Source organism: Homarus americanus, unplaced genomic scaffold (genome assembly GCF_018991925.1).
Source record: "Homarus americanus isolate GMGI-L3 unplaced genomic scaffold, GMGI_Hamer_2.0 scaffold40565, whole genome shotgun sequence".
NCBI classification, from domain to species: domain Eukaryota; kingdom Metazoa; phylum Arthropoda; class Malacostraca; order Decapoda; family Nephropidae; genus Homarus; species Homarus americanus.
In genome coordinates, this window is record NW_024735503.1 from 1,304,939 (window position 1) to 1,332,775 (window position 27,837).

At 42.8% G+C, this 27,837-nt stretch overlaps 1 protein-coding gene across 1 annotated transcript in view; it reads left to right on the forward strand.

Moving 5' to 3' along the window:
• Positions 1–27,837, forward strand: part of LOC121871138 (semaphorin-1A-like) — a 55,181-nt gene that overhangs the window by 6,366 nt on the left and 20,978 nt on the right. The window contains exons 3-4 of the mRNA XM_042373281.1: positions 13,930–13,981; positions 18,239–18,301. Coding sequence (XP_042229215.1) covers positions 13,930–13,981; positions 18,239–18,301 — 115 coding nt within the window. The remainder of the gene's footprint in view (positions 1–13,929; positions 13,982–18,238; positions 18,302–27,837) is intronic.

The following is a 27,837-nucleotide window of genomic DNA, read 5'->3' on the forward strand; positions in this document are numbered from 1 at the left end:
CAGTACAACCTCGACGTAACACCTGCTGTGGAAATTATTGACAGTTTCTTTGTTTTTCTTCCCAATTATTTCACTGAGGGTTTTTGTTCTTCTAAGTGATGGTTCTGCCTTCAGGTGTCAAATGGTCCTGTTGATCACACCATTAGGTCAGTATTGTACACTACTCTTACATATTTCTGATCTTTGTTGTTACTTATACCGTGTTGTGGGCAGGACTGTAAGGAAGCAGTCTAGACAAGGTTGTGAGTGTATGATTATGGCGCTGCTGATGAGGTTGTTATGATGTTAGTGGCGTCCAAGAATGCTACTTGAGGATTGTTATAGCCTAGTTAGGGACAGTGTGTCTCTGCACCCTCATCATCTGTGTATGTTTTGTCATTTTTTCTTTTAGTAATTAATTTGTTTTATACGACTCGAGTTTTGCTTTGCCTTGTCAGTATCAGGAATTGTCACGTTTACAAGACTTCACGGGTTGTAAAAATCATTAAAAATCGCTTATATTGCTTTGTTTTTCGCCTTAGTCTTATTGTTTTACCACAAATTGGAATATAAATCATTAGAAAAAAGTCAATGGTAATGGTGGTCTTAGTAATACAACTTTGGTAATTATAATATAAAAAATTAGCCTTAAATCGTAAACTTCCACCACAGAAAATAAATGGTAAATATTAAGAGTTTATTTCACTGTAGTATATGTGAGAGGATGAGCCAGTGTAGAGTTTCGTTTGTGTGGTACATCTTGGTAGTGTCAAGGATCGGGTTGGTCGTCTCCTCCTCCAAGGACAAGCTGAACCATGAACCTACTCATACGACGCAGTTACTCAGGGAAGAGGACTGTAAGGGGTCACCGAGTGTGTTGGACGATATAGTGTAGTTTAGGTGAAGGTAGGTTAGTTAAGGTGAAGATAAGTAGTTACGTAGAGTCAGGTGTAATGGGTGGATGAAAGTTATGTACAGTATGTTAGGGGGAATGTTGTGTGTTTGTGTCATGTACCAGGATGAGACAACTAGTTCCTGTGATCATGAAATATAAAGAATTCACAGTTAAAAAAATGTTACATTAATTCTCATGATTAGGAAAAAAAAAATATGCAATTGATAAAATGCTAAATAATTTCCATGATAAGAAATGTTCCAACAGCTCATATGATTAGGAGAAAAAATAAAACTTCCACTTGAAAAATCTCAAACAATTTACATGATAAAAAATACTTCAACAATTCACATGATTAAGAGAAAGAATTGAGGTTCTGTGGAATGACTCACACTAAGTCATCACAATAATTCAGGTGTTGGGAATAATTCACATATGTGTAAGCACCGCATCTAGTGGCAGGGAGAAATAATGGGCGGGTCCCGAGAAAACACACCACGTACTTACGGGGAATATAAGCACGTGACAGTAAATAATAGTGGGTGTTTCTCAACCCCGCCCTCCCCACACGTGCCCGGGCCTGGCTTGGCTGCGCGGCCAGAATCCCACCCACACAATTTCTCGCCCTCCCACGTATGACAGTCCCACCAGCAAAACTCTCTCATAATTTATCTTTCCCTACAAGGTGAAATCAATTTTGTTTTGGGCCAATAATCGGGTCCAGTTGGTTAAGTTAGGTGGGAATTGTTCATTGATCCGGCCAGGGTTAGGTAAAGCGAGGTTTTGTCGTGGCAAACGGGCTCACACCAGATTAAGTGGATATTGTCCGACACCCTGGTGCTTCAGGTTAAGTTACATTAGATTTATTCCATTAGTCGGGCCCAGCAGGTTTAAGATTAAGCAGGATTTTGTCGTAGAAGCGTACCCAGCAACACCATGACGCAGCAGAGACACTTGGCTGGATGGAGGGTTCGTGCTACTGTTGACGAGATAAAACATGAGCAAGGTGTACCCCGGACGGTCTGCCTCAAATATTTATCGGCAAACACTCCTCTCCCGTCTAGTGTACTGTGGCACGCGTTTTCTTTGTCATGTTTCAAGCAGATTGGTTTAGTTATTTTCGGGTGTACAGTATACCTGTATGTATACTTATACCTTCGTGACTCTTAAAGTTATAAATTTCTTTAAAATGTATTTTTATTGAAGGTTTTTCATTTATTCTGTTTGATTTTATATTTATGTTAAAGTTTAGTGTATGATTATTGAGTCGCTGCTCACGGCCTTCAGGTTATGGTTAAGGGAAGCAGACAAGGCCGCAGCCACAGTCCATAAAACTCAAGTATTATAAGTATTATGGATCTACACTTTTCTGAGAGTTTTAAAGACTATCTCACGACAGTTCCATAAATTTCACGTCACTCTGCCCATGGTCATGACTGCCAAACTTTTTTTTTTCGTTTGTTTTTGTATGAATGTTAATATAATATAATGCATTTTAGGTTGACTTTGAATTACTGGGTTTAACTTACAAGTTCATATGTGTTTTTGTAATGTTTTGACTAAAGACGCCTCATGTTGTCTTAAGATTTGGTTAACGACTGCACACCCCGCTCTAGCTACTCGTTAGAACACGGATGATCACAGCTCACATTCGTCTATGCAAATATTTGATTACAGATCACATTTGCTCTTACCACCGCCTTGCCCTGAATTTGGAATTGTCCACAAAATAAAAAGAAGAGAAAACACGTGTGCCCTCATCCCTCGAGCGGGTGTCTCATTATAAACGTGAACGACCCACACAGGAGATAAGGGATCACGCCCCTGACGAGCGTTACACTAATGGATTGGCTGTGAGGGCAAGTCTCCCTTACATGACCGGCCGCCCGCAACGCCCGGGGCCTAACCTTTCCCATGACGGAAGAGAGAGAAAAAAAAGATCTGCGTGGTGGGGCAGTGTGTACCGTCCCCTGACCTTATCACTCATATGAGGCTCACTTAATTCATTTTAGGGGGTCGACTAAACACGTTGTTGAGGTGTTGAAGACTAACGCAAGAGAGTGTCGGCTGTTATAAAGATGATGGCACGGTAGCCTAGTTGGTTTGCCACGCCCACCCTGCTGCTTCAAGACCCCACCTCCTCACCTCTTATTAACGCCCAGTTTTGTGACCTCTTACTGTACCAGGTCTCTCTCTCTCTCTCTCTCTCTCTCTCTCTCTCTCTCTCTCTCTCTCTCTTTCTTCTGTGTCTTGGCCATCTTTATCGTGTCTTTTGGGGTCACCTCCAATACCCTATAAGAATCCTAAACAATTACGATAGAACCTTTCCGACCTGTAATATAATCCTGTTAGGGGTTTACTGGCATTCTCTCGGGGTATTTGAACTACTCCCATAAGGTCCTTCTCGATGTTTTCAACCTCGCCAAGTCCCACCTTTAGTGATGGGAGATAGATGTGTCTTTCATAATTTTGTATTGTTGATGGTTAATGTATTTACCAAGAACGCGCGCTTAAAGATCACTTATATATTATCATTAGATTTCTCAAAAGAACTAACCTATTTAAGTGTTTGTTCGAGATGTCCCGTAAGAGCTTTTACATTCATTTGTTTCGTCTTTTGTTCTCTGTAGCTAAAACTTCGCTTTTGTCCACTTTTTTTTTTTTTTTACTCGCCCCTTTTATCTGGTATGGCCCGGCAGCTCGGATCAGCTGCTGGTTCGTGGCTGCCTCGTAAAACCAGATTGAAAGGGTTGTCATTAGACCGTAAAAGGTCGAAAGTCACATTTAAGGATATGGAGGCCGCAACTACCCCCCCCGCCCCACCACCACCACCACACACACAAATACACCGCACGACGTGGGGGTGTGGCGTGGGACGGTGGGGGTGTGACGTGGGAAGCTGCTGGAGAGGGTGGTGTGACGTAGAATTTGATTGAAGGAGACGGTGTGACTTGGAAGGGTGACCTGAGAGGCTGTGGCCGGGCCAGATGAGTGGGGGGGTGGCTGTGTGTCTAGTGTTTGGCAACATAGATATTATAGATACTAGTTGTTGTGGTTGATTGAAGTTAGTGACTGGTTGATGAAGTGACTGGTTGATGAAGTGACTGGTTGATGAAGTGACTGGTTGATGAAGTGACTGGTTGATTGTGGTGGCTGTGGTGTGTAAGTTGGTGAATGAAACTGACTGTCTGTGGGTGAGACGTGTGGGCTGTTGACCGGCGTGGACACTCAGGGCAGTATTGTGAGGGGCTCGGAAGTCTTCGGCTCAGATCACCACGTAATTCGGTTAACACGTGCTGGCCTCCGAGCGATCGCTTATGTGACCTGCCTCGTTTGTCGTGCGTGTGTGTTATAAAGTTCACAATACATATAACATCCTACTGAATTGACTGAAGGAGGTTTAAAATGGTCACCGTGTCCTACCTGATTCACAAGACCCGTGTCGCCCCCTCTCATAACCCCTAATTCGTCTCGACAATAGACGGTCATCAGGGAACATTCCCAACGTTGATCACATCCCCATCAGGAGGTATGACAGAAGAAGCTTGGTATCCACTCTTTTTACTCATCTACCCAGCACATCCCCAGCGTCGTCTCCTGCAGCTCTGGCATCCACAGCTGGCGGATCCGCTAGCTACACGAACTCCGCTGCACTCTACCGACTTGACAAAAACCCGTGATGTCATTCCCACTCTGGTAGCTGACAGGAGAATCACACCAGCGATGCCCAACATAAAATTCTCTCCTTGATCTTGCCATGTGTTTTTCTTGGCGTGGCTGACAGATATTTTGTTAAGTATGTGACGGCGTTCATCCAAGAGACGCAATCTGTCTCCTCTTCTGTCTCCCTGGCGTTCGTGTTTGCTTAATCCGGCTGTGGACACTGATTCACGGTGTGTGTTGTTCTCAGAGTTAACACGACGATGTAAGGGTTGTGGCTGTTCTTAGCTGATACATACGAGTGATAGATACGGTATAAGTGTAGAAGTGTGCGCTGGTAGAAGTGTGCGCTGGTAGAATGGTTTGTACGAGGATACCCGAACCGAATTATCATATATTTATAAGAGTGATGTTACAGCATGGTGGTAAATCTCACTAAAACGTGATGTAAACAAAGTATCCTGTAGTTGGTCTTATAATTACCGCCAATCTGCCATATGAGAGCTATTTGAGGACTGACAGCTAAAAATAAGTGTGCTGTGGCTAGGGTATATATGAAGTGTAATTATTGTCGACTAGGGTTCACGAAATATTTCCAAATTTACCATAAAATTTTCGAAACAAAACCTGCCTTTCTAACCTTGATTTTTTTTTTTTTTGTAAATTTGATGCAAGATATTGAGTTCCTATGTTTGAAATTGATGTGTCTTGTCTTTGAAACCAAACCACAAAAGCTTTCAAGAAACCTCTACTCCCACCCCATGGTATGTGTGAAAACTTATATATAGAAGCAAATTGTCGAAAAGCTCTTATCCTGTTTCGAAATCTTCCAATGTTTCGAAATAATCCAGTTAAGACTTTTCGAAATTATTCATCGTCATACACTTTGGAAAATTAATGTTTTGTGTTTTTGATGACGTGCCTTTGACATTTAATCACTTGTATTGCTTTCTTCCTTTCTTACTGCTCTCATCATCATCATCATCATCATCATTTGCTATTTTCTCAGTCTTCTTGAACTTTACAGTATAGTTCTTAAGCTTAGTTCAACACCTCCATTTTGTCACGTTATTCTCTCAGGGAGTATTGACCGATAGGCCATTATGAATGTTGATTGGCTAGCCACACCGCCTGTGAATGTTGATAGACGAGCCACACTGCCTGTGAATGTTGATAGACGAGCCACACTGCCTGTGAATGTTAGCAGACAGACCAGCTGCATGTGAGGTGGCGGCGGCAACCAGACACAACACAGCGCCTTGTATATCACCAGCTTCATTCACACGGCCTTCGAGGTGGGCTGCTGGCAGATGCATCTCTAAAGTTTTGATTGTTGATAACTAATGTGTTTACTAACTATCATACGCGCTTTATAGACCTTAGTTATTAAAGTGCTATAATACGTTACTTGTTATAATGTTTTCGTAGTTGATTATGCTGCGTTGGTGATTAATGTGAATTTTAGGTTAATTTTACAGCGTTTAGTTATGTCTAACTGTGACTCGTGTCCTGGCAGCTGTTTTATCTAATGTTTGTTTATTTGAGTGTCTTGAGTCCTCGGTTCATGTGAATATAATGCGTGGCGTTCATACAACATGCGTCTTTGTGTTTTGATGAAATTATGTTTTGATTGTGACGTCTTAAGCAAGTGTGTGTGTGGTTTATTTTTTTAGAGTGTGACCAACAGAGTGAACTACGTACTAAGAGAGTTATCTTGTGCGTATCTGATGTGGTGGGTCACGACTCTCTCTCTCTCTCTCTCTCTCTCTCTCTCTCTCTCTCTCTCTCTCTCTCTCTCTCTCTCTCTCTCTCTCGTGTGTGTGGTAGTTAAGGTCATTCTGCGCCCCAGTGTCCTTCAACGAGTGTATCCCAGCAATGTTGACTACTCTTATTTTTGTCACTATTACACAAGAATGTAGTGAAGGCATTAACACTCGCCTCACCATCACTGCTTACGAGAACTGGGTATAATCCTTCATGTTAAGAGATTACCCATGATATAAATGTGTCACTGGTGTTGGGTTTTTTGTAAGTACTGTATTTTGTGCTGTTTTAAGTGGCGTGTCCCTTTTTTTGTAAGTAAACTGGTCTTTTTTATAAGTTGTCTGTCTGTCTTCTTTTAGTAGGAGTCTGTCCAAGTACGCCATACTCATACTTATTGCCCTTACTTATACTTATCGTCTGTAGTTGTAGAGCTGGAATGACCCTTGAGTATAAGGGTATGGCAGTACTTCAACACACACACACACACACTTGTGGTCTAGCAGGTAGTATGCCCTGGTGGTGTCATCTCAGCGTTTTGTGATCAAACTCCATTATTGTGGCTGCCTTTCCTTACTCCTCCCACCCCTTTCTCACTCACTCTTCCAGCCCTACCTTCAATTTCCTTACCCTCCAAGCCCTCCCCTCACTTGGCTCACTCCCAGCCCTCCCCTCAATTGGCTCACCCTTCCAGCCCTCTCCATCTTACACCCCTTGACTCCCACCTTTCCCTCCCCCAACTCTCCCTCCCCTCTCTTTACTTTGTTCATTCTTCCAGTCTACCTCTCATATTGCTCACCCTCCCAGTTTTCTCATCTCTCCGCCTCTCTCTCCCAGTTCTCCCCTTGGTCTCCATTATGCTCCAAAGCTCTTCCCTTTCCCTTCCATGAGCTCCTGCCCTGCCCCCCCCCCTTTTTTCATCGTATAACTCTCCCTTCTTTCTCTGAGTTTTCCTCTCTACTAAATCTATTGTTTTCTAAGGTACCTGTTTTCCTCTCCCCCATCCCTTTGTCCTTCCCCTCTACTCGTTCCCTTCTCCCCCATCTTCCTCTCTCTCTCTCTCTCTCTCTCTCTCTCTCGGGCTTCTCCTTTCTCTCTTTTTGCCTTTGTGCTTATTCGCTCTTTTTTATTTTGTTTATCCCATTATCTACTCATTAGCGGTCCTTCCTCCTCCTTCCTCCCTCCCTTTCATCACCCCCCCACCTCCTCCCTTCCCTTCATCGTGTACTCCCCTTACCTCCCCTTCCTCCGTTTACGCCCCCTACCTCCCCTTCCTCCGTGTACGCCACTACCTCCCCTCTCTCCTCATCCCCTCACACTCAACTTAGGTCCTACCCTCTGCCCTTACTAGTCCCCTGGGAGCTCTCCGCCCCATACCAGTTAAAGACGTGGCCCCTCGCCTTGTTGGGTGCTTCTGCCGATTTTACAGTTCTTTACCCTGATTACGCGATCCGTCACGCGTTTTCTATGGCGTATTTAGGCATTATCAATAGCCTCCGGTCAACAGAAGAGAGCCACTCTGAAGATACGCAGCAGTGTGGATGAAAGTGAGTGCTGCGTGATTCATTGCGATGGAGAGGTGAAGGATAGCGTTGCCTGGGTCTGCCCCTCCCTCGATCAGGTTACGTTCATGTTGCATTTCACGGCCCATTGACCTACCTGTCTGGGTGATAGAGCGGTCATCCCCGTCCCGACGACCGTGCCACCTGACTCCCCTGGCTGATGAAGCTCCGCTGATCCACCGCCGTCAACTTCATCGCTCCCTGGACACCTCTGGAAATGACAACACGTAGGTGGAGTAAAGCTTCATGGAACACACACTTCTCTACTGCCACTGTTGCACTTTGTCGGCAACGAGCAGATCTGGAAAGAATAAACTTGCCCAGATTAACTAGTCCTGGTACTGTACCAAGATTTGAGTAGTAGCAGTAAAAGAGTTGGAAACTCTGATGAAACTAAACACGTAGTAAGAATAAAAGATTTCTGGAAACAAACCTTCTTGTAGCAACAGCGCAGCACTTTGTCGGTAACTGGAAGCTCCGACAAGAATCTTAACAACATCTGCAGCGTCTGTGTAAGCTATTAAGAGGCGCTGTAAGTAGGTCTCTAATGTCACTAGAAATAATGTCTTGGGGGTGGCAGTAACAACATTACCTGCAGTTGCGGCAACTTAGTTGGGCGCCTTTGCACTTTAAGTCCTAACAGGACTCCCAGAAACTCATTCAGGACATCGTGGGGTCCTTCAGAGATTTCTCAAGGCGCCACCAAGATTTCTTGCTATTCTTTCCGAACGGACGGATCTTGGTACTGTACCAATGGGATGTGATAACTTCCTCATTTGTAATGTTCGATGAAAAATTCTTCTGGAGGATCTCCCTCTCTGGTGATGACCTGACACATACAGTACAGTTCACTCTTTTAATACAAGAGTCACTCTGCCAGACTCCTGCCCGCCACACTTTATTTCATGGAACTAGAAAGTCTCCCAAAGCCTTCCAGCCTCGGCGGCTGAGTTACGAGTAGTTGAGTAGCATATGGAAGTACCCCCTTACACTGGCTGGTGGTGCCCCTTACACTGGCTGGTAGTGCCCCTTACACTGTCTGGTGGTGGTGAAATGAGTTGACCAGCTTTTGTTTGGACTCCTGTCCACACTTCTTACTGGTGACGGTGAAGGCCCTTCAGTAGACCCCACGAGTGCATGGGAGGAACCCCTGCCCACACTCCCTCCTGGTGGCGGTGATGGCTCCCCTCTATAAGCCAGCATTATAGCCAAAGAGGAAGAGGCTCAGCACCGCTACAGTCTAAGAAGTTTTTCCTCTGGAAACTGGATTGATATGCAAACTGGCCAACCGAGATATGGAGGCGGTGAAGTGGTTCCCCCATTTTTATTAGGATAGTTCTTGGTAGCTTTGGAAAAGTTTAGGCTGACCTGTTACCGTCGTTAAGGCTAACTACCCGACCCTCTCACTATAGAAATATCAACCTTCGTGACACGGGCAGGGTTATTCCTTCTTACCTGGAAGTGTTTGGGTGGCCTCAAGGGGCCGGCAATCTTTCCCGGGGCGTCACTTTATGTCCACTTAGAAAACTAACTCTAGGATTTGGAAATAGTTATAAAAAATAGAGTTGTTCATGATTACTTCGCGATTAAATGAAACAGTCGGCACTTTTACAGGGAGAGAACATTCCGAGTCGTTAGTGTTAACGATATTAAGGGACACAGAGAAGGGATTAAGCTGTTAGTGGTAATGGAGCGGAGAGGGAAAGGGAGGGAGGCGCCAGAGGACACTGGCTGCCATGCTGACAGTCTAATTTTAACACGTGTTCTTGTTTTTGTTGCTGATAGTACTTAGGCATTATTGTTATTATTATTATTATTATTATTATTATTATTATTATTATTATTATTATTATTATTATTATTATTATTATTATTATTATTATTATTACTGTCCCTCATTATTGCTCTTTTGCTAATGTTGAGATCCACCTTGGCATTAAATTGTAGTAGGTTGACACAGAAAATTACCCACCGTAAAGTTTTACTCACATGAATAGCACCTGAGGGATCCACGAGACGCGGAGTCATGACGTGTGTGGGAGGCGCGACACACCAGCCCCTCCGTCAGGGTGTTCCTGGGGCTGAAATAGCTCACCGGGCGGAGGTGGTCGGCCCCAGCCATTCATTGGGCCGAGGGCAATTTATTAAACTTGCCCCCCGGGCATTCTTAACCCGTGCTAACTTGTCGTTCTGGAGGAGGGATCGCGGGGCAGCAGACGACGAATGGCAGACACCAGGCTGGAATAGTAAAACCCGCCAGCACTCGCTTTTAAATGTCTCGTGACTGCTCCGAGGTGGGGTGAACACAGCCACCGCTAGGTTGGAACACAGTTGGTCAGACTAAAATCTGGATTCAAGTCCCGGGGAGGGGAAAATAGAAATGAAAGGGAATTCTGTTTAGGTGGGGAAAAAATAATGAAATTGTCTGAATTGAGAAGCGGTGTTGCTTGTTTACAGTGGGGTGGTCCCCAAGTCTTGCTCAGGACTTGAGCAAGGCGTTTAAAGTACACTAGGCTTTACACACTCTTGGGGATCACATCCATATTTATCTTGGAATCCTGCGTCGGAAAGGAGCTTAAGCAGCGTCCAGGAATGGAAGGAAAGCGTGAGAGGAGGCAAGGAATTGAAAAACGAACACTTGGCTCACATAAACTGATAGAACTGGGGAAATATGAGATCCAGAAATATAGGAAGTGCAGTGCCGGAGCGAAAAGTGGGACAGGCGGTGTCGTGCCAAGTGACTGTATACTCCACCTCTTACTTACTCGAGACAGCAAACTGACACTGACACTGAGATACAACAAATGTTGTGCTACACGTCCGAAAGTATAGGGAACTGTCATGTGTGTTAAAGAAACATTGTACTGTACTGCATTTCTTTACTACGCGCGGGAAAATATCTTTAATTGTGTACAATGTTACAGAAATGTAACAAGTGCTGTAATATTAGCAGGACACAGTGAAATAATGCTTTACATGTGTGTAATTCAACTTGTAAAGAGGAAGATATAAATATCTGTATAGCATGAAAATACGAGAAGCTAAATAAAAAAAGAAAATTGGAAAACGAAATCTAGCGTAAAAAAGTATTAAAAGGCAGAACAAAACAATCTGAGAATTTAGCAGGAATATGAGACTTAAAAAACTAGGGAAGTATTTCAGAATATAAATTTAGCACAAAAATGTAGGAAACTAAAAAAGAAGGAAATACAGCAAACTAAATCTAGGTCGAAGTGTAAAGGAGATTTAAAAGAAAACAAGAAAAGATTACAAACTTACTTTAGCACAAAAATATATCTAACCTTAAACCTGACACTAAAATGTGGGAAATTAGACATAGCACCAAAACGTACGTGTGTGTGTGTGTGTTCGTGTGTGTGTGTGTGTGTGTGTGTGTGTGTTCGTGTGCTTTGTATGTATATGTATGTGTGTGCTTGTGTATGTTTGTTAGCTTGGGTGTTTTTCTCACACAAAAATCGACGGGAACCAAGGGAGGACTCAGAGTACCGCAGGCTCAAGCAAGTCGCATTCATTTCACTTCGAAGTTAAAAGAGCATGGTTAACTGAAGTTCTTTTTTCCCCTCGCCATTGGGGTTTGTTTGAGCATAAATAATTCTGATTGTTCTCGGCGGAAGGTTAGTGTGCGACTGTTTATTCATGGCGGGTTCTGGTTGGTTCCCAGAGACGCCACAATGTCTGCCTCTCCGTCAGCCTCTGTTGCTGGAAATTTCCGGTTGATTTTGAGAGGTGAAGTGTTGTTGTTGGTGTAGGTCAAGTTTAATATGTGATGAGGAAAGATCTTCTTTTTATTCTAGAATATAATTTTAATTTCCGTGAATTAATTTTATGAGCGGTTGTTTATAATTCATTATGTCATGATGCAGTGGGGAAAAAGTTAGCTCAGTGATGAACCAAGTCGAATCGTCTCCATTCTAAAGAAAGGGATAAAGATTTTGTCATTAAGAAAGAAGTCGGTGAAGTTGAAGAGAAAGAAGGAAAGGGAGGAGGGAGGACTGGAGAAGAGAGAGGAGGTGGAGGAGGAGGCTGAGTGTTATTTACGCAGTGTTGGGGCTGGGGATCCAATTCTTATAATGGATATTGAATTCCTTCGTGTGTGGCTCGGCCCTCGGTAAACTAGGATTGTGGGACCCTGGCCGGGCACGCTCGCTATGATGGCGTCTTCCTCAGTCTAGTCAACACACATCTTTAAATATTTTTTTCCTACTTCAGTCTGTAGAATTATTTATTCACATACGTCATTTAAAGAAGCACTTTAACTGAGCGATGTTTCAGAGGCAGTTTATATTTATCTTGGTGGGCTTCAATTATTTTTAAGCCCGTATTCTAGATTAGTAAATAAACTAGCCATCGCTATTTAAAACTTAAAGAGAGGTACTTATACTTCTGAGTTCAATTGCCATTAAAACTCAATTGTAATACCGCCTCCAGTCTCTACAAGTGACAGACTGATAAAAACGCTGCCCAGACTACGTTTTACTAGACACTTGGTAATTACAGTGGCACCGCCGGCAACACATCCCAGCTGGACTGTGAAAATATCCTTGTTAAAGAGTTTCAAATTGTACCCAGATGCGCAACACAGGTATAATAGAAAAGTCCAATTTTCTACAAATGTTTCTTAAGTGTTCGGCCACCCAAAGATTATTATTGATTTCTTTCCTGTTGGGTATATAGTATCAGTATCAGCCACTTTGAACGCGTGGATTTTAAATATGATTATCTTATTATGGCCGTCGAGAAGTGAGAATGGGACGAGGCAGAGAGGCCACTGTTGTTTTTTTTTGTGGAGGACTGATGACATTGTGCTGTGTTAACGATCCTAGAGAGTAATTAAAGGGAATGGCATTAAAGTGCTTACCGAATATAAGAAGAATGCGTAAGGCAGGTCTAACCCCATCCTGTTCATACTCCTGCTGCCCGTGCTGTGTTCCTAGTCCCCGCTGTTCCTCCCATTGCTGCTATTATCTCCTGTTGTTCCAGTTTTCTCGTCGCTGTTACCGCTCTTGTTTCTCCTGCTGCTCTTGCATTTTATTATTAGTCATAGTTCGTCCCGTTGATGTTGGTATTGCTGCCTGTTATCCCTCCTGTTATTATATCCGGCAGTTATTGATTTTGTTGCTGATATCCTTCCCGTTGTTGGCAGTGCTACTGTTATCCTTCCTGTTGCTGTTACAGTTTTGTTGTTACTGGTCGCTCGCTCTGTGCTCTTTGATGTCGGTATTTTAAAGGAGGAGGAAAATAAAAGTATCCAAGGAGTTTACTTTTGAGCATCCAGAAAAGTAAAAGTTTTAAAAAGGATGGTGGTGGGGGCCAAGCCAAGCCGGCCAGCCAGTGCGCCCTCTGCCCTCCCTGTGATCGTTTGACACAATGTACCCAAGTTAAAGCCCAACTTTTGCCTTTGTTTGGCCCGTGACCATTTTGGCCATAGCTAGAAAATGTCTCCATTACCACAAAGACTCTGGACTTTTCCTCCATTGTGTAAAATATAACTTTTAGAGATAAGAAAAAAATAGCAGGCTTTCGTTGTTGATGCTCATATATATAGTTATAAATGGATGGCATGAAATTGCATTTGTTTACGATAGAAAATGCTAGAATTGCATCGGAGAATTGGACTTATTTTTTGTATGTGTATTCTTTGAGATAAAAGTATTTATTTTCAAACTGGGGGTAATATTTCCATTGACATTGAGAACTACCTGGTTTAGTTATTATTGTAGCCCGGTGAGCGTTTAAAGGGAAACTTACCAAAGGCCTTCTTTACGAGACTGAATTAAAGTTTGAAATTCATTTTCAAGTTAAACTTCAAAACAGGGACGAGAGAAAATGCGAGATAGTGTTGGAAAGGGAGAGGATGGCACTAAACAAAAATGTGCGCTGCTCGGAAAATGTGGCGAGAGATGTATCAACATTATCGAACAGCGGGAACCAGGTGTGTCGTCTGCCCGTGTTGCTCTTGGCTCACTTACTCTCCTGTGTCTGTATATTTGTTATTATATTTGTGTGGATTTTGTTTTGGACGTTATACTGACTTTGTTTTTTTCTTTACAGAAATATCGTCTACAACATCAGTGTATACAACCTGGAGGAGAACTTTAGCCAGGTAAGTGTTCATTAATATATTACGAAAAGTCGATGGAAATTTAAATAGTAAGCATGTTACACGCATGAATAATTTATAGCACACATGTGTACATAATATGTAAGATACATCGTACTGACCTGGTTAACTAGACACCATCGCGAGACTTAATGCATAAAAAATTTATAAAGAGTTCCAGTAATGCAGATGCTAAGTTGTGTTTGCATTGGCAAGTTATTCGAATTAAATTCAAAGCGGCACTCAGTCCGCAGTTTTCCATAAGGTTGGACTTTAACAGCCTACAAAACTATCCCCGGATTGTTACCCAAATCCCCAATAGCATTATTCCCGTGGTGTTGGCATACCATTACCGAGGTCTCCTAAATCCCATCGATATAGCAAATCCGGGGCTGAGCGTGCGGGTATCGGCAGGCGGGTCCATTTCATTATTCGGGAGGTGTGATAGAACCTTGTTGATGGGACGTCACGCCTGTGGCAGCCAATCACAGCCTCTCCTGCCTGCCTTCTACTGCTGTGTCCTGCCGACTGATAAGCGCCCGGGTAGAGGAAGATCTTTAGGGGGATTATAACGCGGAAAATTCTATGTAATTATGTGAGTTACGGAGCGTAGCTTGTGAAAACGCTTAATGGAGTATGAATTCTATAGATTAAGGTGGAATCTGAGGTGATGAGTTTGATGATCTGTGCGTCATAAGGGTGCAGAAGGTAGGGTACTTCCCACTGAACTCTCTGAACAAACAACCTTCAAAACTTGGTGCCGCTACATAATAGTGGAAGAAACTTGTTAAAAATTCCAGTGAAGATCAATCTGTTCAGAATGAATAATACCGAAACACGGAAACCTTTAAAATTTAAATTGTAATTTGCACAGTACTTCGGCTTACCACATAACACGGCTTTGAATTTGATAATAATATACATCTCTACTGCGTAAATTTAGCAGTTGATAACCGCTCATTCCTCTTAAGGTTAATGAATAAAGAATCGGGAAAATCGTTAATTTAAGAAAAAACTAATATGAATGGTTTAATAATGCGTTTGATGTTGTTAATGATCGTATACTAATAGTAATAGTGTATATGAGGAATACTGAAGGTGAGTTGATTACCTAGCTCCGGTAACACTGCGGAAATTTTGAGAAAATAGACGAGTAATTTGATAATTTACATTTACAGTACGCCAAACACTTGTAAATACTGTAACATTATAATATAATGTTATATTATAGTATTGTAATGCTGTAAATTAATGTTATACCATGTCAGGAAATGTCGTGTCATGTGAGGTATATAGCCTTTTTGAGTTAGCTGCTGGACGGTGTTGTAGCCTCGGCCGGGTTGGGTTAAATAGTCCTGAAGTTATTCAGCCGGTGGTGTGTGTTGTGCTGTTGTGTGTGCCACGAGACTTGTTTTTGTAATGTTGGTGATTACACCAACCGGTAAATCCATCTAGCGAGCGGGGAGACTGTGTGTCCGTCTTGGTGATGTGTTGGGACGTGCACCACGCGCCGGGGACACACGATACTCTCAAGAAACAGTTACCGATTATGGATTATATTATATTAGGTTAGATTAGGTTAGGTTAGGTTAGGTTAGGTTAGGTTAGGTTAAGTTAGGTTTGCTATTAAAAAAAAGAAAGTAGGTCGAGTCAATATAGTTAGTGGTTCATGACTGAATAGCCTGGCTGTCTATGACTCTACAGTATGTAGCCGTCCCGGCTACGTAAACTATCTGGCTATTCAGCCGGTGACGGCTTAATAGTCACAGTGTTTAATAAAACCGCCCGAGAATTAGAAAAGAAAAGGTTCGAATATTTACAAATTTAGTTTTGGGACCCGAAAAGTTGCCTTGGGATTTTCAAAACTTCCATTGAACCTCGAAATCTGCCATGAGGATTTAGAAGACTGACTTTGTAATCCCTAAAAAACTGTCCTGGGAATCTCTCAAAACAGCCCTGGGAACCCAATTACTGTCCTGGGAACCCCTCAAAACTGCGCTGGGAGTCATTGAGTAGTCCAGCCCAGCGCGGGAGTTGATCAGCGTGGTCACAACATCCTGGGAAGGGGGAGGCCCGGGCTTGCCATGTGTCATGCGCTAACTGGACGCATGACACATGGCTTCCTCTTACCCATGAGGGCTTGTCACATAACTTTGCATGACGAGTTTATTCACATTTAGTAATCGTTTGTCTCCATCCTGCAAGTGGTGTATGGGTGCGTGGAGGGTGTAGGCAGGTGTAGCCAAAACGTCAATCGCACACGAATTTCTAGTAGATCGATGCACAGATTGTAGCCTCTCGTCAAGAGTGGATGCATGATCCTGTGTGGGGTGCTGAGATTACCCCGCGGAATGAAAGATTATGGTCGGTTAAGTTAGGACAGATTAGATTAGGTTGCATTAGGGTAGGTTACGTTAAGGATTATTAGGTTAAGTTAGCTTTTGTTCGAACTGCGCATACCAGAATATTTTCAGCACGGTACAATCTCAGATCGTGACACCTTACCGTCACATCCTCGGCTAGTTATGTTAGTGGTCATTAAAAGTGTCACCTACATTTCTTATAACAACTCATCACTAAGGCAAATATGGTGGTGTACATTAATGAAACTATTATTATTATTGTGCCGGCGGGGGGATGGGGGGGGGGCTCGTCCGGGTGGTTGTGGAAAAAGAAGCTCACACCTCAGTAAAGTCTAGGCCTCCCCTGGTGTAGTCCACGCCTGTTACTGGCTGACTCTCTTGTGAGTTATCAAATATCTCTCTCTCTCTCTCTCTCTCTATATGCAAGTTTTCGAGGTGTGTGTGTGTGTGTGTGTGTGTGTGTGAAAGCGTAATTTGGGGATGCAGAGTTTGGATGCTACTAATATTAGTGCAAATTAGGGGTTGATTCGTAATTTTCCGCCATCAGGAGTCACTTCCGTCGTTAACACAAAACTTTCCCTTTGACGATCGCCACTGATGGTGTTTGCCAGACCTGCAGTGCTCCAGGTATCAGCCACTTTGGCACGCAACCTGGAGCAAGGGCACACGAACATACAAGTACGCTGACGCACGCATACAGGTACACGGACACAAACACGCAAGGCACACGTACCCACATAGGTATCAGGATGCAAGTATACACGTAAGTATACTAAACTCGTTTACCTGCTTGGACACACACACACACATACACACACACGCATGCATGTATGCATGTTTGTTTGGGGATTACTGGCCACTTTACCTACCTGCTATTTCGGCCGAACACACACATACACTACTACTACTACTACTACTACTACTACTACTCGAGAGGCAGAAACGGGACCGGTAGGGCTGTCCACAGATGTTACACGTGTTGAGGGCTACATCTAGTGCGGGATGGGCAACGTCTTTCCGGAGGCTTGTTTGCCTCGGTGTGCAGTCGGGCTAACTCGAAAGTATTGACACCCCGTGTGGTGCTCCTCCAAGCGTAACGGTGTGGGGTGATCGTCTCCCAGGTGAGGGGGTCGATTTGGCACTTTTTTAGGTTTGTCTTAAGACTATCCTTATACTTTTTCCGTTGCCCGCCAGCGTTACGTTTACTATTCGTTGGGTGACTGTAAAGTAGCTGCTTTGGCAGTTTTACTGTCGTCCAGGCGGGTAATATGGCCAGCTCACCGTAGTTACACACACACGCGCGCGCACACACACACACACACACACACACACACACACACACACACACAATTGATTTATCCAGAAATACTGTTTAGGTAGAATGATCTGAATATTGCGTGTGTGGAGGGGGTGGGGGGCAGGAGGGGACTAGATAAAGAGGGGGGTGAGGGATAACGTCAAAATTCAAAGGAAACAAAATGACTGGTGAATTTGTCAGCTTTATAAACTCTTCAGAGTAAATGGCCAAAGTTTTAGGAAGAGTTACTAGGTTTATGCTGCTAATAGTGTGTTGTTTGAGCTGTAAATGTCACGGTGTTAGGGGAGGAAGTTTCATTGATGTGAATGTCGAAACTAACATAATTTAACCTAACCTAACCTTAACCTCAGCTAATCTCAACCTTACCTTAACCTTAGGACGAGTGAACCTTTGCAGATAGATTCCTCCTAGGTTTAGATTAAGTTGTATTGATGTGTGTCAACATAGCTGAACTAGGCTAGGAGTCACGATCATTGTGTTCTTGCCTTACAGTGGAAAGTATGTTTGCTTTAATTAATTTACTAGAGTATGTAAAGCAGTTTAGTAATTGTGATTAATGATTTTTTGTTTTGTTTACAGAGAATAGTGTGGTACTCCAAAGAACACGATAGTTCCGTCTGCTTCGACAAGGGCAAGTCGGTGGTAAGTACATTTCCTCTTGATATAAGTTTAACATACAACTATTAAACACTCGCTTCAAAAAGTACCTTAAAGATTTTGTGAGACAATATGACACAACGGACGAAGGATTCTGACAACCCCCTACTGAGACGATAGGAGTCCCAGTGTTCATTTTGAAATTCATCGGTCCACTCTGTAAAGATACGTTTTTTGAGTGAGTAAATACTGTATCTTTATGATCTAATCCCTCATTATGTGGTATATATGCTGTGTATATTTCCAGTATATGGAAGTTTTCCTCTCTTTTTTTTTTAGTGTCTGCTTAAACTTTTCAAACTTATTTTGGCTTTGTTAATCTCATTTCTTTTTTTCTAGGTTTATTTTGCTTTTGAGTATTTAAGTTATATTTAAAAAGTTGGTAAAAAATTAGTATTCGTATGTATATAAAGTTAAAGGGCACGGTTTTAAATCTTTTATTTTTTAGCACATTACATTGATACCTTTTGAGACCAGTAGTTAAATATTTCCTTAACGGGTGATAACAATGAAAAGTTTGCCTATAGTAACACCTAACCTAAAGTCCATTATGTTATAACTGTTCAATTTTATAGTCTAGTTATATCGAACTGTGTCTTTGTCATTATTTGGTATTATAAAAGTAGGCCTAAATGTTGAGGTACCGACGACACTCCCTACAAAGCTGGCGGGAATGAGTCGTAGCTCCAGGCAGTGAGTATAGGGTGGGTAAATGATTCGACTAAGACTCATCGTGCGTCACTCATAACCCAGACATCAGCGAGGCCCCTAAATCACCCGATAATTACCTCGTTATAGACTAATATCAACAGTCACAGTCGCTATCAGGGGACGACTGGTTAAGCGTACTGAAGAGGTGGGAGAGAGAGAGGGGAGGGGGGTGCAAGAGGGACAGAAGGAAGGAGGGAGGGATAAAGAGTTGGACAAGGCAAGAGGAAGGAGGAAGAGAGAGGAGAGAAGCGAGAAGAGTCGGGGGAAGAAAGGAGAGTGAATGAGGAACGTGGGAGGAAAGGAACAAGAAGGGAGATACGAAGCGAGGTTGGAGAATGGGGGGGGAGGAAGTGGGAGGGATGAAGCTAAGAGGAGAATGGGAGGGATGAAGCTAAGAGGAGAGTGGGAGGGATGAAGCTAAGAGGAGAGTGGGAGGGACGGGGGTAGGAGCGTACAACATAGGTAACAGCCTCTGCGACCCTGTTATGGCAGTCTCTCTCTCTCTTGTTATGTGGTGTGACTTACTGGTCGGGTTTGTGGTCCATGAGCCTACCATGTTAGTCTCTGGCTCCTGTCTGGTGAGGAAGAGTTTTTCATGTGGAGTGTTGAAGAGAATCAGAAGTAACAATATCAATAAGCCTTTGGTGACACGTTGGTGTTATTGAAATATATGAATATTAAATTAAAGACATACTTAAGGGAGCATGTTATGGTATACGCTTTTTTTATTTTTTTAAGAAGCAACCTTTTAGAGATCGTTAACACAGGATAGAGTCAAGCCATCAGAGCCATGAGTCGCACTAGCCAGTCCAGTTATTCTCCTACCTGTCCCTGGTCTCACTAATGGTTGGGACATTTTCACAACACCAGGACCTCGTTCTCCGTGGGCCTGAATTATTACCATTGTAGATGACGAGTGCTCAGCCTTTTAGGTGGTGGGTAGCGTGTGTAGGTAAAGTAACGTCAAATTAAACATTTTCCTGCACACAAAACTTAGTGCAGTTTGGGACACACAAGTTGGGTGTCGATGATTAATGACCGTTTCCACCAAGTTAGACAAGCTGCCATTGCTCAGGAACTGTTATTTGTTTTACCCAAATTGGCCGAGACCAACTCTCTTGATTGAGTTTTAGTGGATGTTTTTTCTTAAGGTATTTGGGTTAAAAAAATTCAGGAAAGCTGTTTGTTATTTGTTTCGTTGGTGCCGATGGACGAAGAACATAATACGCACCTTCACAGCTCTGAAATTGAGATACTGTAAAGTTTTTCTCACCATGCCAGTGTTCCACATGACCATTCTCATGTTCCTTAAATGTAGCAAAATTGTAAGAAAATCTGTACCACGATGCAATACTTTAGTTTGCCCTCCCTCTGATGGGTGAGGGTATTGTAGTCAGATTGTGCATGTGTTGGAAAGCTTAGACATACCGCCACCAGCCATTGTTTTGATCATGCCACTCCGCTTTTACAGCCAGTAGTAGACATTGGTTCATTAGCAGTGACCCAGGGCAGTTTTAGGTAAATAAGTCAAAGGTCAAGGGATGAGGGCGCGCACTGCGTTGTACCTGAGAGCTCTTATTAAGATTACGGTCGTGTCCATAAGGCGAGTTTCTAGATGCATACGAAATAACATCATCACAGCTCTGAAGATTCACATTATGCGCGGACAGTATTGCGCCCACGAAACCAAATGAACCATAAAAACTCATGAACACTATATTAAGAGAATGTCGTCTGTTGGATGATCACAGTTGTCGCGTGTGTGTGATTCTGGCCCTGATGGCGGATACCCACCACAGGAACCGTATTCTCCCCATGTGGCTGCTATACACCTTCACAGTGCAGTATATACCTCGACGTACCGTACTTAAAATAATGCCCAATAAAGTTGTTTTTCTTGCTAGGTTCCTCCGAGAGGTTTACCACAAGGTAGGCTGCGATGTAACATTGTTCATGATGTCAAGGCAAGCGAACACCTTTTGTGTGGCATTAGGATAACTTAACTATAGGCAAAGCTAACGTCGTGGTTTATCAACATGGCTGTTTGCTATAGGGGAGATTAGCGCCGGAATGATCTTCTGCCAAATACCGTACACAACACTAGGAGATACCCAGGTCGGCGGGTAACTTACGATTACGAATTTTTTTACTTTTCGCTTTGGAGTATATGATGTTTGGCTTGATGACACAGCCAACCTCGGCAGGCTTACAGGAAATCCTTTAGAAACTATTGCAAGTTGTAATGCCAGTGTGAGAACTGTAAACAGGTCACATATGAGCACTGTTAATCCATATCAACATGTTCTTGTCTAAGGTAGTTTTTATCTCGGCTCTCTATGGCTCTCTATATGCATCGCCGACAGCTTCAACTCTTTATCTTTTACTGTTGGTGTAACTGGAGAACATTGGGTGTATCCTGTACTGTAGAGGGAGGAGTCAATTGGGATAAACGATCCTCTACAGTTGAGTGGAATGATAAAGTAGTGTTGTGTTTGCCTAGGTGTATATGGATGGCTGTTGTCCTTATTTCTGAGGAATAGTTTGAGTTTTCATATATTTATTTCACTCTGGATATGTGTATAAAGTAAAAAAAACATAGTACAATAGATTCGTGATGAACTAAGAAAAAAGTAAATTGCAAGTTAGACAAGAAAAGAGACGCACTTAGAGTATGTGCTTAAGAAATGGCAATAATGTTTATTTTACCAGTTATCCTTGGGAGTTGAGTCGTGTGTCACTATAACTCAGTTTTATATATTTCCTTCACCACCGAAGGCTAAGGATTATTTTACAGTATCATTCGTCTGACCAGAAGTTTGTCGTGCACTTTTCTAAAGCATTAGTTTAGGCGTAAAGACCCGAGTCTGTGGGAATAATCATTTAGTAAGAAGGATGACGTTAGCCTAAAGCCTTGGCAGATTCTTCCGTCCTTCGAGGGAGAGATCAGCTTGTGAATGTAAGCCAACATAGTGCCAGTTATAGTGTAAACTTAGCTGTTGTGAAGGAGAGAACCAGTATTGTGTGTGAGGACGCAGCAGACAAGAGTGTAATATGTGTCTCCTTAAGGCCACTGGGGAGGGTTGAGCAGCTTGGAGGTCGTCCCGCTGCTCGTAACATGTGGGTGATGACTTGGCCACATGTGTGTGTGTGTGTCGGTGTGTTTGTGCCTGCTCTGGGATGTAACCATGCTTGTTTACCTACACCGTGTTCTTGTCTCTGATGAGGTGTGCTTTTTTAACATCTTTGTCGTTGGAATGTTTATTAGCAGCTCATTATCTGCACATAAAACTGTACCTAAATACTGCTGTAAAAACGTTTATTTCCAGAACCTTTCATAAATATATAGTTCCACACAAACAGGTCATTGAAGCCCCGCAGATACAGACAACCGAAATCCAGTAATAAGCAATTAGTAAAATACATTAACGTCTCAACACCTCTCACTAAGATCAACAAATAATCTCGGGTATGGCGAGTGCCTGATGGACCATAAGTCGTCACTGACTAGAAAATGGCAGTTGTAAAAATAAATAGAGGAGCACAATTAGGATGCTGCTCCTACCGGTGGTCACTTGCCTGGCAGTACTGAGCTTTGGCATATAGATTTTAAATTGCTAATTATAGTTGTGTGGGTGAATATCAAGTGTCTTGCTGGTCTGGGGTCCGTGGGAGTGTGGGCCGCTGGGGTTAACGTTTGGGGTGATGGTAGTAGGCTAGTTCAGTGGGGTGGGGGGTACTGGCCTAATGGCGGGACGTCTTTATTGTCCCGAGTTTGGCTGGGATAGTCCAGGGGAAGTTAACTGTCTGGTGAAGGACCAGAATATTTCAAGGAGGCAAGGACTTACGAGAGATAGCTTTCTGGTCGGATGAATTTTGTAGGAGGAGTATGCTTCTGATGGCTCATAGCTTTTGGAGGGACTGATTGTTAGAGGCAGTACTCTGTTGGGGATAAAGAACAACTGGAGGAGGAGCTCAGGCTTCCGATGATAACAAGAAGCTCGCCAGTCATGTTGTGGGACGTTACGATGTCCTGAGGAGGGGACCGCGAGCAGAGTGGTGGAACTGTCTAGTCTTAACTTCACATTTATATTGTATTTATTATCTGTTCTTATGAATGGACTACTTGTAAATATCCCGATGTTTCAGTGAAGAATATAGTGTTATAAAAGCCTTAGTTTTAATTGTTGACCTGAATTTCACCCATATTTCGTGAAACTTACCACATTTGTCATTTAGTCATATAGTTTGCAGAAAGACATAGATATCGGTGAAGTAATAGTAGTATGTTACAAATAGTGTGAACAGTGTACCCCTTACTTTGACACAGAGACACATGAAACAGTTGTAGTTTCTAAACTCTGTGTACAGTACCACCTAGCAAGTCGGGTCGTCAAGTGTCTGGTAAAAAGTGGCCACCCCATATGTACCCTACTTGAGCTAATCCCTGTTGACTCTTGTCGTGTGGGAACCGTCTCTTACACCGATATGTTTTTTGATATGCTAAGCCCAGTTTGGTCACCGTTTTAGTTATTGAGATCGTTAGAGGTTATAGACGAATAAATCAAAGTCGTTTTAGGCACTAGACAAATATGGGAGTAGCATTTCCCTCGTCACAACCCCAAGCCACAAAAATTCACTTCGTGAAAGTCAGTGAGGTTGGAAAACTGAACACTGCAAAGAAACGTGTGTTGGAATCTAGAATAGCAGTGTCATCTCCCGCGCCAACGCTGACACCAAGCTTTCTCCAACAATTACATTTCGTTATAACTAACACTACTTCAGCCGTCAACTGTGTACGGTGCTGCCCTCCCACGATGCCGGTCATTATGGAAACTATTGCTGCGGTTTAAGGTGGTGTAGCAGTAATTTAAAACAATGGTATTGAATGTTATTTTTTTAAAGATATTTACCTGGATAACATTCTGGGGTGAATGTTTTGGTGCTGTAAAATAATGGGATAGCGCGTAGACGAGAAGCAGGTGTGATAGGTTTATACACAGTGGCATTTTGTGCTGTTACATTGATCGAGCACTGGCAGTGATTCTTAGCTGGCACTTGGGTGTTGAAATAAAATTCCACTCGCGCACATTTATGTTTTTGTTGCAGCTATTGTGCTGAGAAAGATCAACGGCCGGCGGAGCTGTAACAGGTACGGAGGAGTTGAATGAGCTGCAATACCAATTCACTTGTTGTCAGGACAAGCACTCTGTAAGGCACTGCTTTCGTGTCATCCTCCTCAAGGACCAGACTGTGGACAATGTTTATGCAATTGAATATTGTACCCTACTTGGTAAGGGATTTGGGGTACCTGGCATTTCAAATTTTCGTTGTTGGCTGGATCCCTTCCTTCCTCTGGCTGTAGCCGAGCACCCAGCTGTCAAGTGCCCATCTCGGCGTTTGTGTCGCTGACTTCTGATTTAAGTTCAGACATCTTTCCCTTTCTGAGCAAGATTTTCTTGAGTGACTTCTGTCTTGTGTACCGCCGAGACAATGGGTAAAGCAGTAGACATTACGTACCATGGAGAGAGAGAGAGGAGGGTCGTAAAGTCTGATATTGTAGGAGCGAATTACTTTGGCTTGACGTGAAGTTTCTACTGACGGCGACAGGCGGCGATCTGGCTGGATATTGCACACGTGATCCCCTGTATACAAGCTCATCTCCCTTTACCTCCTTTCCGCCACTTTTGAGGGCGGGGGGTCCTACTCTAGACGACGTGTCCTTGATTATGCTAGGGCTATTTAAGACGACATGACACAGATAGATTGGAAGTTATTTGATGACGTTCTGGGAAATGATGTGAGATGAATGACAGACACGTGATGTAAGAGTAAGTTGAATACCAATCACAAGGTAACATGGAAAGGTGTATAAAAGAAATCGGGATTAACAAGATACAAAATACGTCTAGTTTATACTCAATCCAAAACCAAATACGGGAGATAAACAAAGTTGGAATTTCAGTAAATACAAATAGAGTGAAAATTGTAATAAACCCGAGGAAACTGCGATCTCAAAAACATCGGATCAGCAACAAATACAAGTGAGAATCGGACTGGGGCAGTCGTCTCAGAAACAAATCCCAGCCACAACCAGCAATCTTTGGTTCTCTACATTTTGTTTTCGATCCCGTGTGTCATAGTTTGTGGATTCATTTTACCAGTTGCTCATGCGAATCTAGTGGTATCTTATTATACGGATACATTAATGAATCCCACCCGTTACCCATGGAAGTACGATAGCATCCTCTTGCACACATTAATGAATCCAATCCAATATCCTAAGGAATATGATGGTATTTTGTTATACACAGAGGCTTCACGTAAAAACAGTAAATTAATCATCTGTACTAGCCAGTGATGTTTGCAATAGCGAGTGGTGTAAACGCGGGTTACCTCTCTAGTAAGGGGCCCCACAACGCGGGTTACCTCTCCAGTAAGGGGCCCCACAACACACCTTCACACAAGCGAGCCACAAGTGTTGACTGGTGGGGCTCAGCCGAGCTTTATATGTTTATGTTTCGCTGGCTGTTGTTATTGGAGCTCGAGCGTTGTATGATTGAGGGATTTACTTTTCCGGGAGAGCGGGATGATTCTCCCTTGTTTACCCAGCTTCACTGTATTTTTCCTCGGTGTTATCGCTTTTTATTTTCCATTGTTTCGTATTTCATTTAAAATTTTTACTCTTGTTTTCCAGTGTTGTTCATTTCACATTTTTTAAATTAACATTTTTCTGAGCGTTCCTCAGGGTATGCTGTTATTTTTCGACAAATTAACTTTTTACCTTGAACTAATGTAGCTTATTTCGATTTTTTTTATGTCGTCTTCCGTAGTAATCATCTTCTGTTTCTTGTCATTATCGTTTTCGTTTTTCCTGACATTGTAAAATTCAGTGGTCTCATAGTACCGAGGTGAAGGGAAGTTTAGTTTACACACATCTTGCCTCCCTTGACTTTTCCCTCCTCCACAATGGCTTTCGTTCATAGTGAGTATCATGTAGAAAATTCCGTCCCCTAAAATGTGTTATTCATCAGGGAATTTTGCGGGTGTTAGGTGGTGGGGATAAAAAGTCGCTTGGCTTTGTTGTGTGCCGTCTCCTAGTGACTGGTCGAATGTGGGGCTGCCTTGTCCACCGCAACATCTGGTCGGGTGTGTGGGGCTGCCTCATACACCGCCACTTTAATAGACTGGTCGGGTGTGTGGGGCTGCCTCATACACCGCCACTTTAATAGACTGGTCGGGTGTGTGGGGCTGCCTCATACACCGCCACTTTAATAGACTGGTCGGGTGTGTGGGGCTGCCTCATACACCGCCACTTTAATAGACTGGTCGGGTGTGTGGGGCTGCCTCATACACCGCCACTTTAATAGACTGGTCGGGTGTGTGGGGCGTGGATGACTGGAGGAATTATTTAGGCTTCTTGATATACCGCCATGTTGAAGGACGAAACAACTATATCTATGGCCGTCCTAGATCGGCGTTGGAGAATCTAATAGATAAAAAAAAAAAAATTGCAGTCTATATATTGCAGTGTGACGTTTCCTACTACAGTCCTTATGAGTTAATTTGGTATATGGTTGTGTTTAGGGTTTGAGTCAAAATTAATCGCCTCTGTAGTTTTGTTCACTGTATTCTCCGGAGCTTATCTACAAGATGTTTGGGGCAAGATCATTCTGGTTATTTATTACTCTCATTTTTTTTTATGCAACCTTGTCGAGTTGTGTCTTGTATGAAAAAGGAAAGACGGTTTGTTTGCATCATATTACTATGACAAAATGTTTTAATAATTAGTCATCTAGAAATTACTCAATCATTAGCTTCACCAATAATGATTAATAGATGTTTGAATGTAAGAATAATTATGAATTTTTTTTAGAAAACTATTTTGTTATTTTTTTTTTTTTTCCTGGTTTGTTTTTACTTCGCTGCACTAATCCCGGGCATTAGGGACCTTGAGTACAGAGACAAGTTAAAGCATCTTAATTTGCACTCCCTCGAGAGACATAGAGTGAGGGGCGATATGATCGAGGTTTATAAATGGAATTTAGGGCTAAGCAAAGGCGACATTACAATGGTACTCAAACTATCCAACCTGGAACTCACTCGTAACAATGGTTTTAAATTAGACAAATTTAGATATAGGCGCAAAATAGGTAAACTTTGGTTTAGAAATATAGTGGATGAGTGGAACAAGTTACCAAACATCATCATTAACTCGAATACGCTGGATAGCTTCAAACTTAGGTTGGATGGATATATTAGCGATAGGGGTTGGGTGTAAATGGTACTGCCCAGTATGGGTCAATAGGCCCTCTGCAGTTTCCTCCATTCTTATGCTCTGAAATTGTACTAGAAGATGGAGAGAAGTTTGTGTACGCTAAGCTATATATAAATATTTAAACAATAAGCTGAGTGTCAGATTATACTGTATATACTATCGTTATTTACTATAGTTTGTGAAAAATTTGGGCATCTTTCGTATAATGGGAAGAAAGTGTTCCAACAATGTTGCGGGTGTGCGTGCGTGACAGGTTGAGTTACTGGGCTGGACGCGCGCCACTGTCTCCTGTCACCGCCAGCAGCCCCTCCTCCCCACATTGGCGGCTTTATCACCTCAACTTTGTCTCCGTCCTCACACACCTTTAGCTTTACCCAAAATCTAAGAGTGCCACGCCTCTCAACCCCCGGTGTTATCATTTTGTAAGTCGATTCTTCTTGTATTAAGTACAGTAATTTAAGTTTTTTAATACAAGCTTAAACAATGGGTATGTTAATATAACCTCACTGATGGTTAATAAAGTCCTTGATTGCGA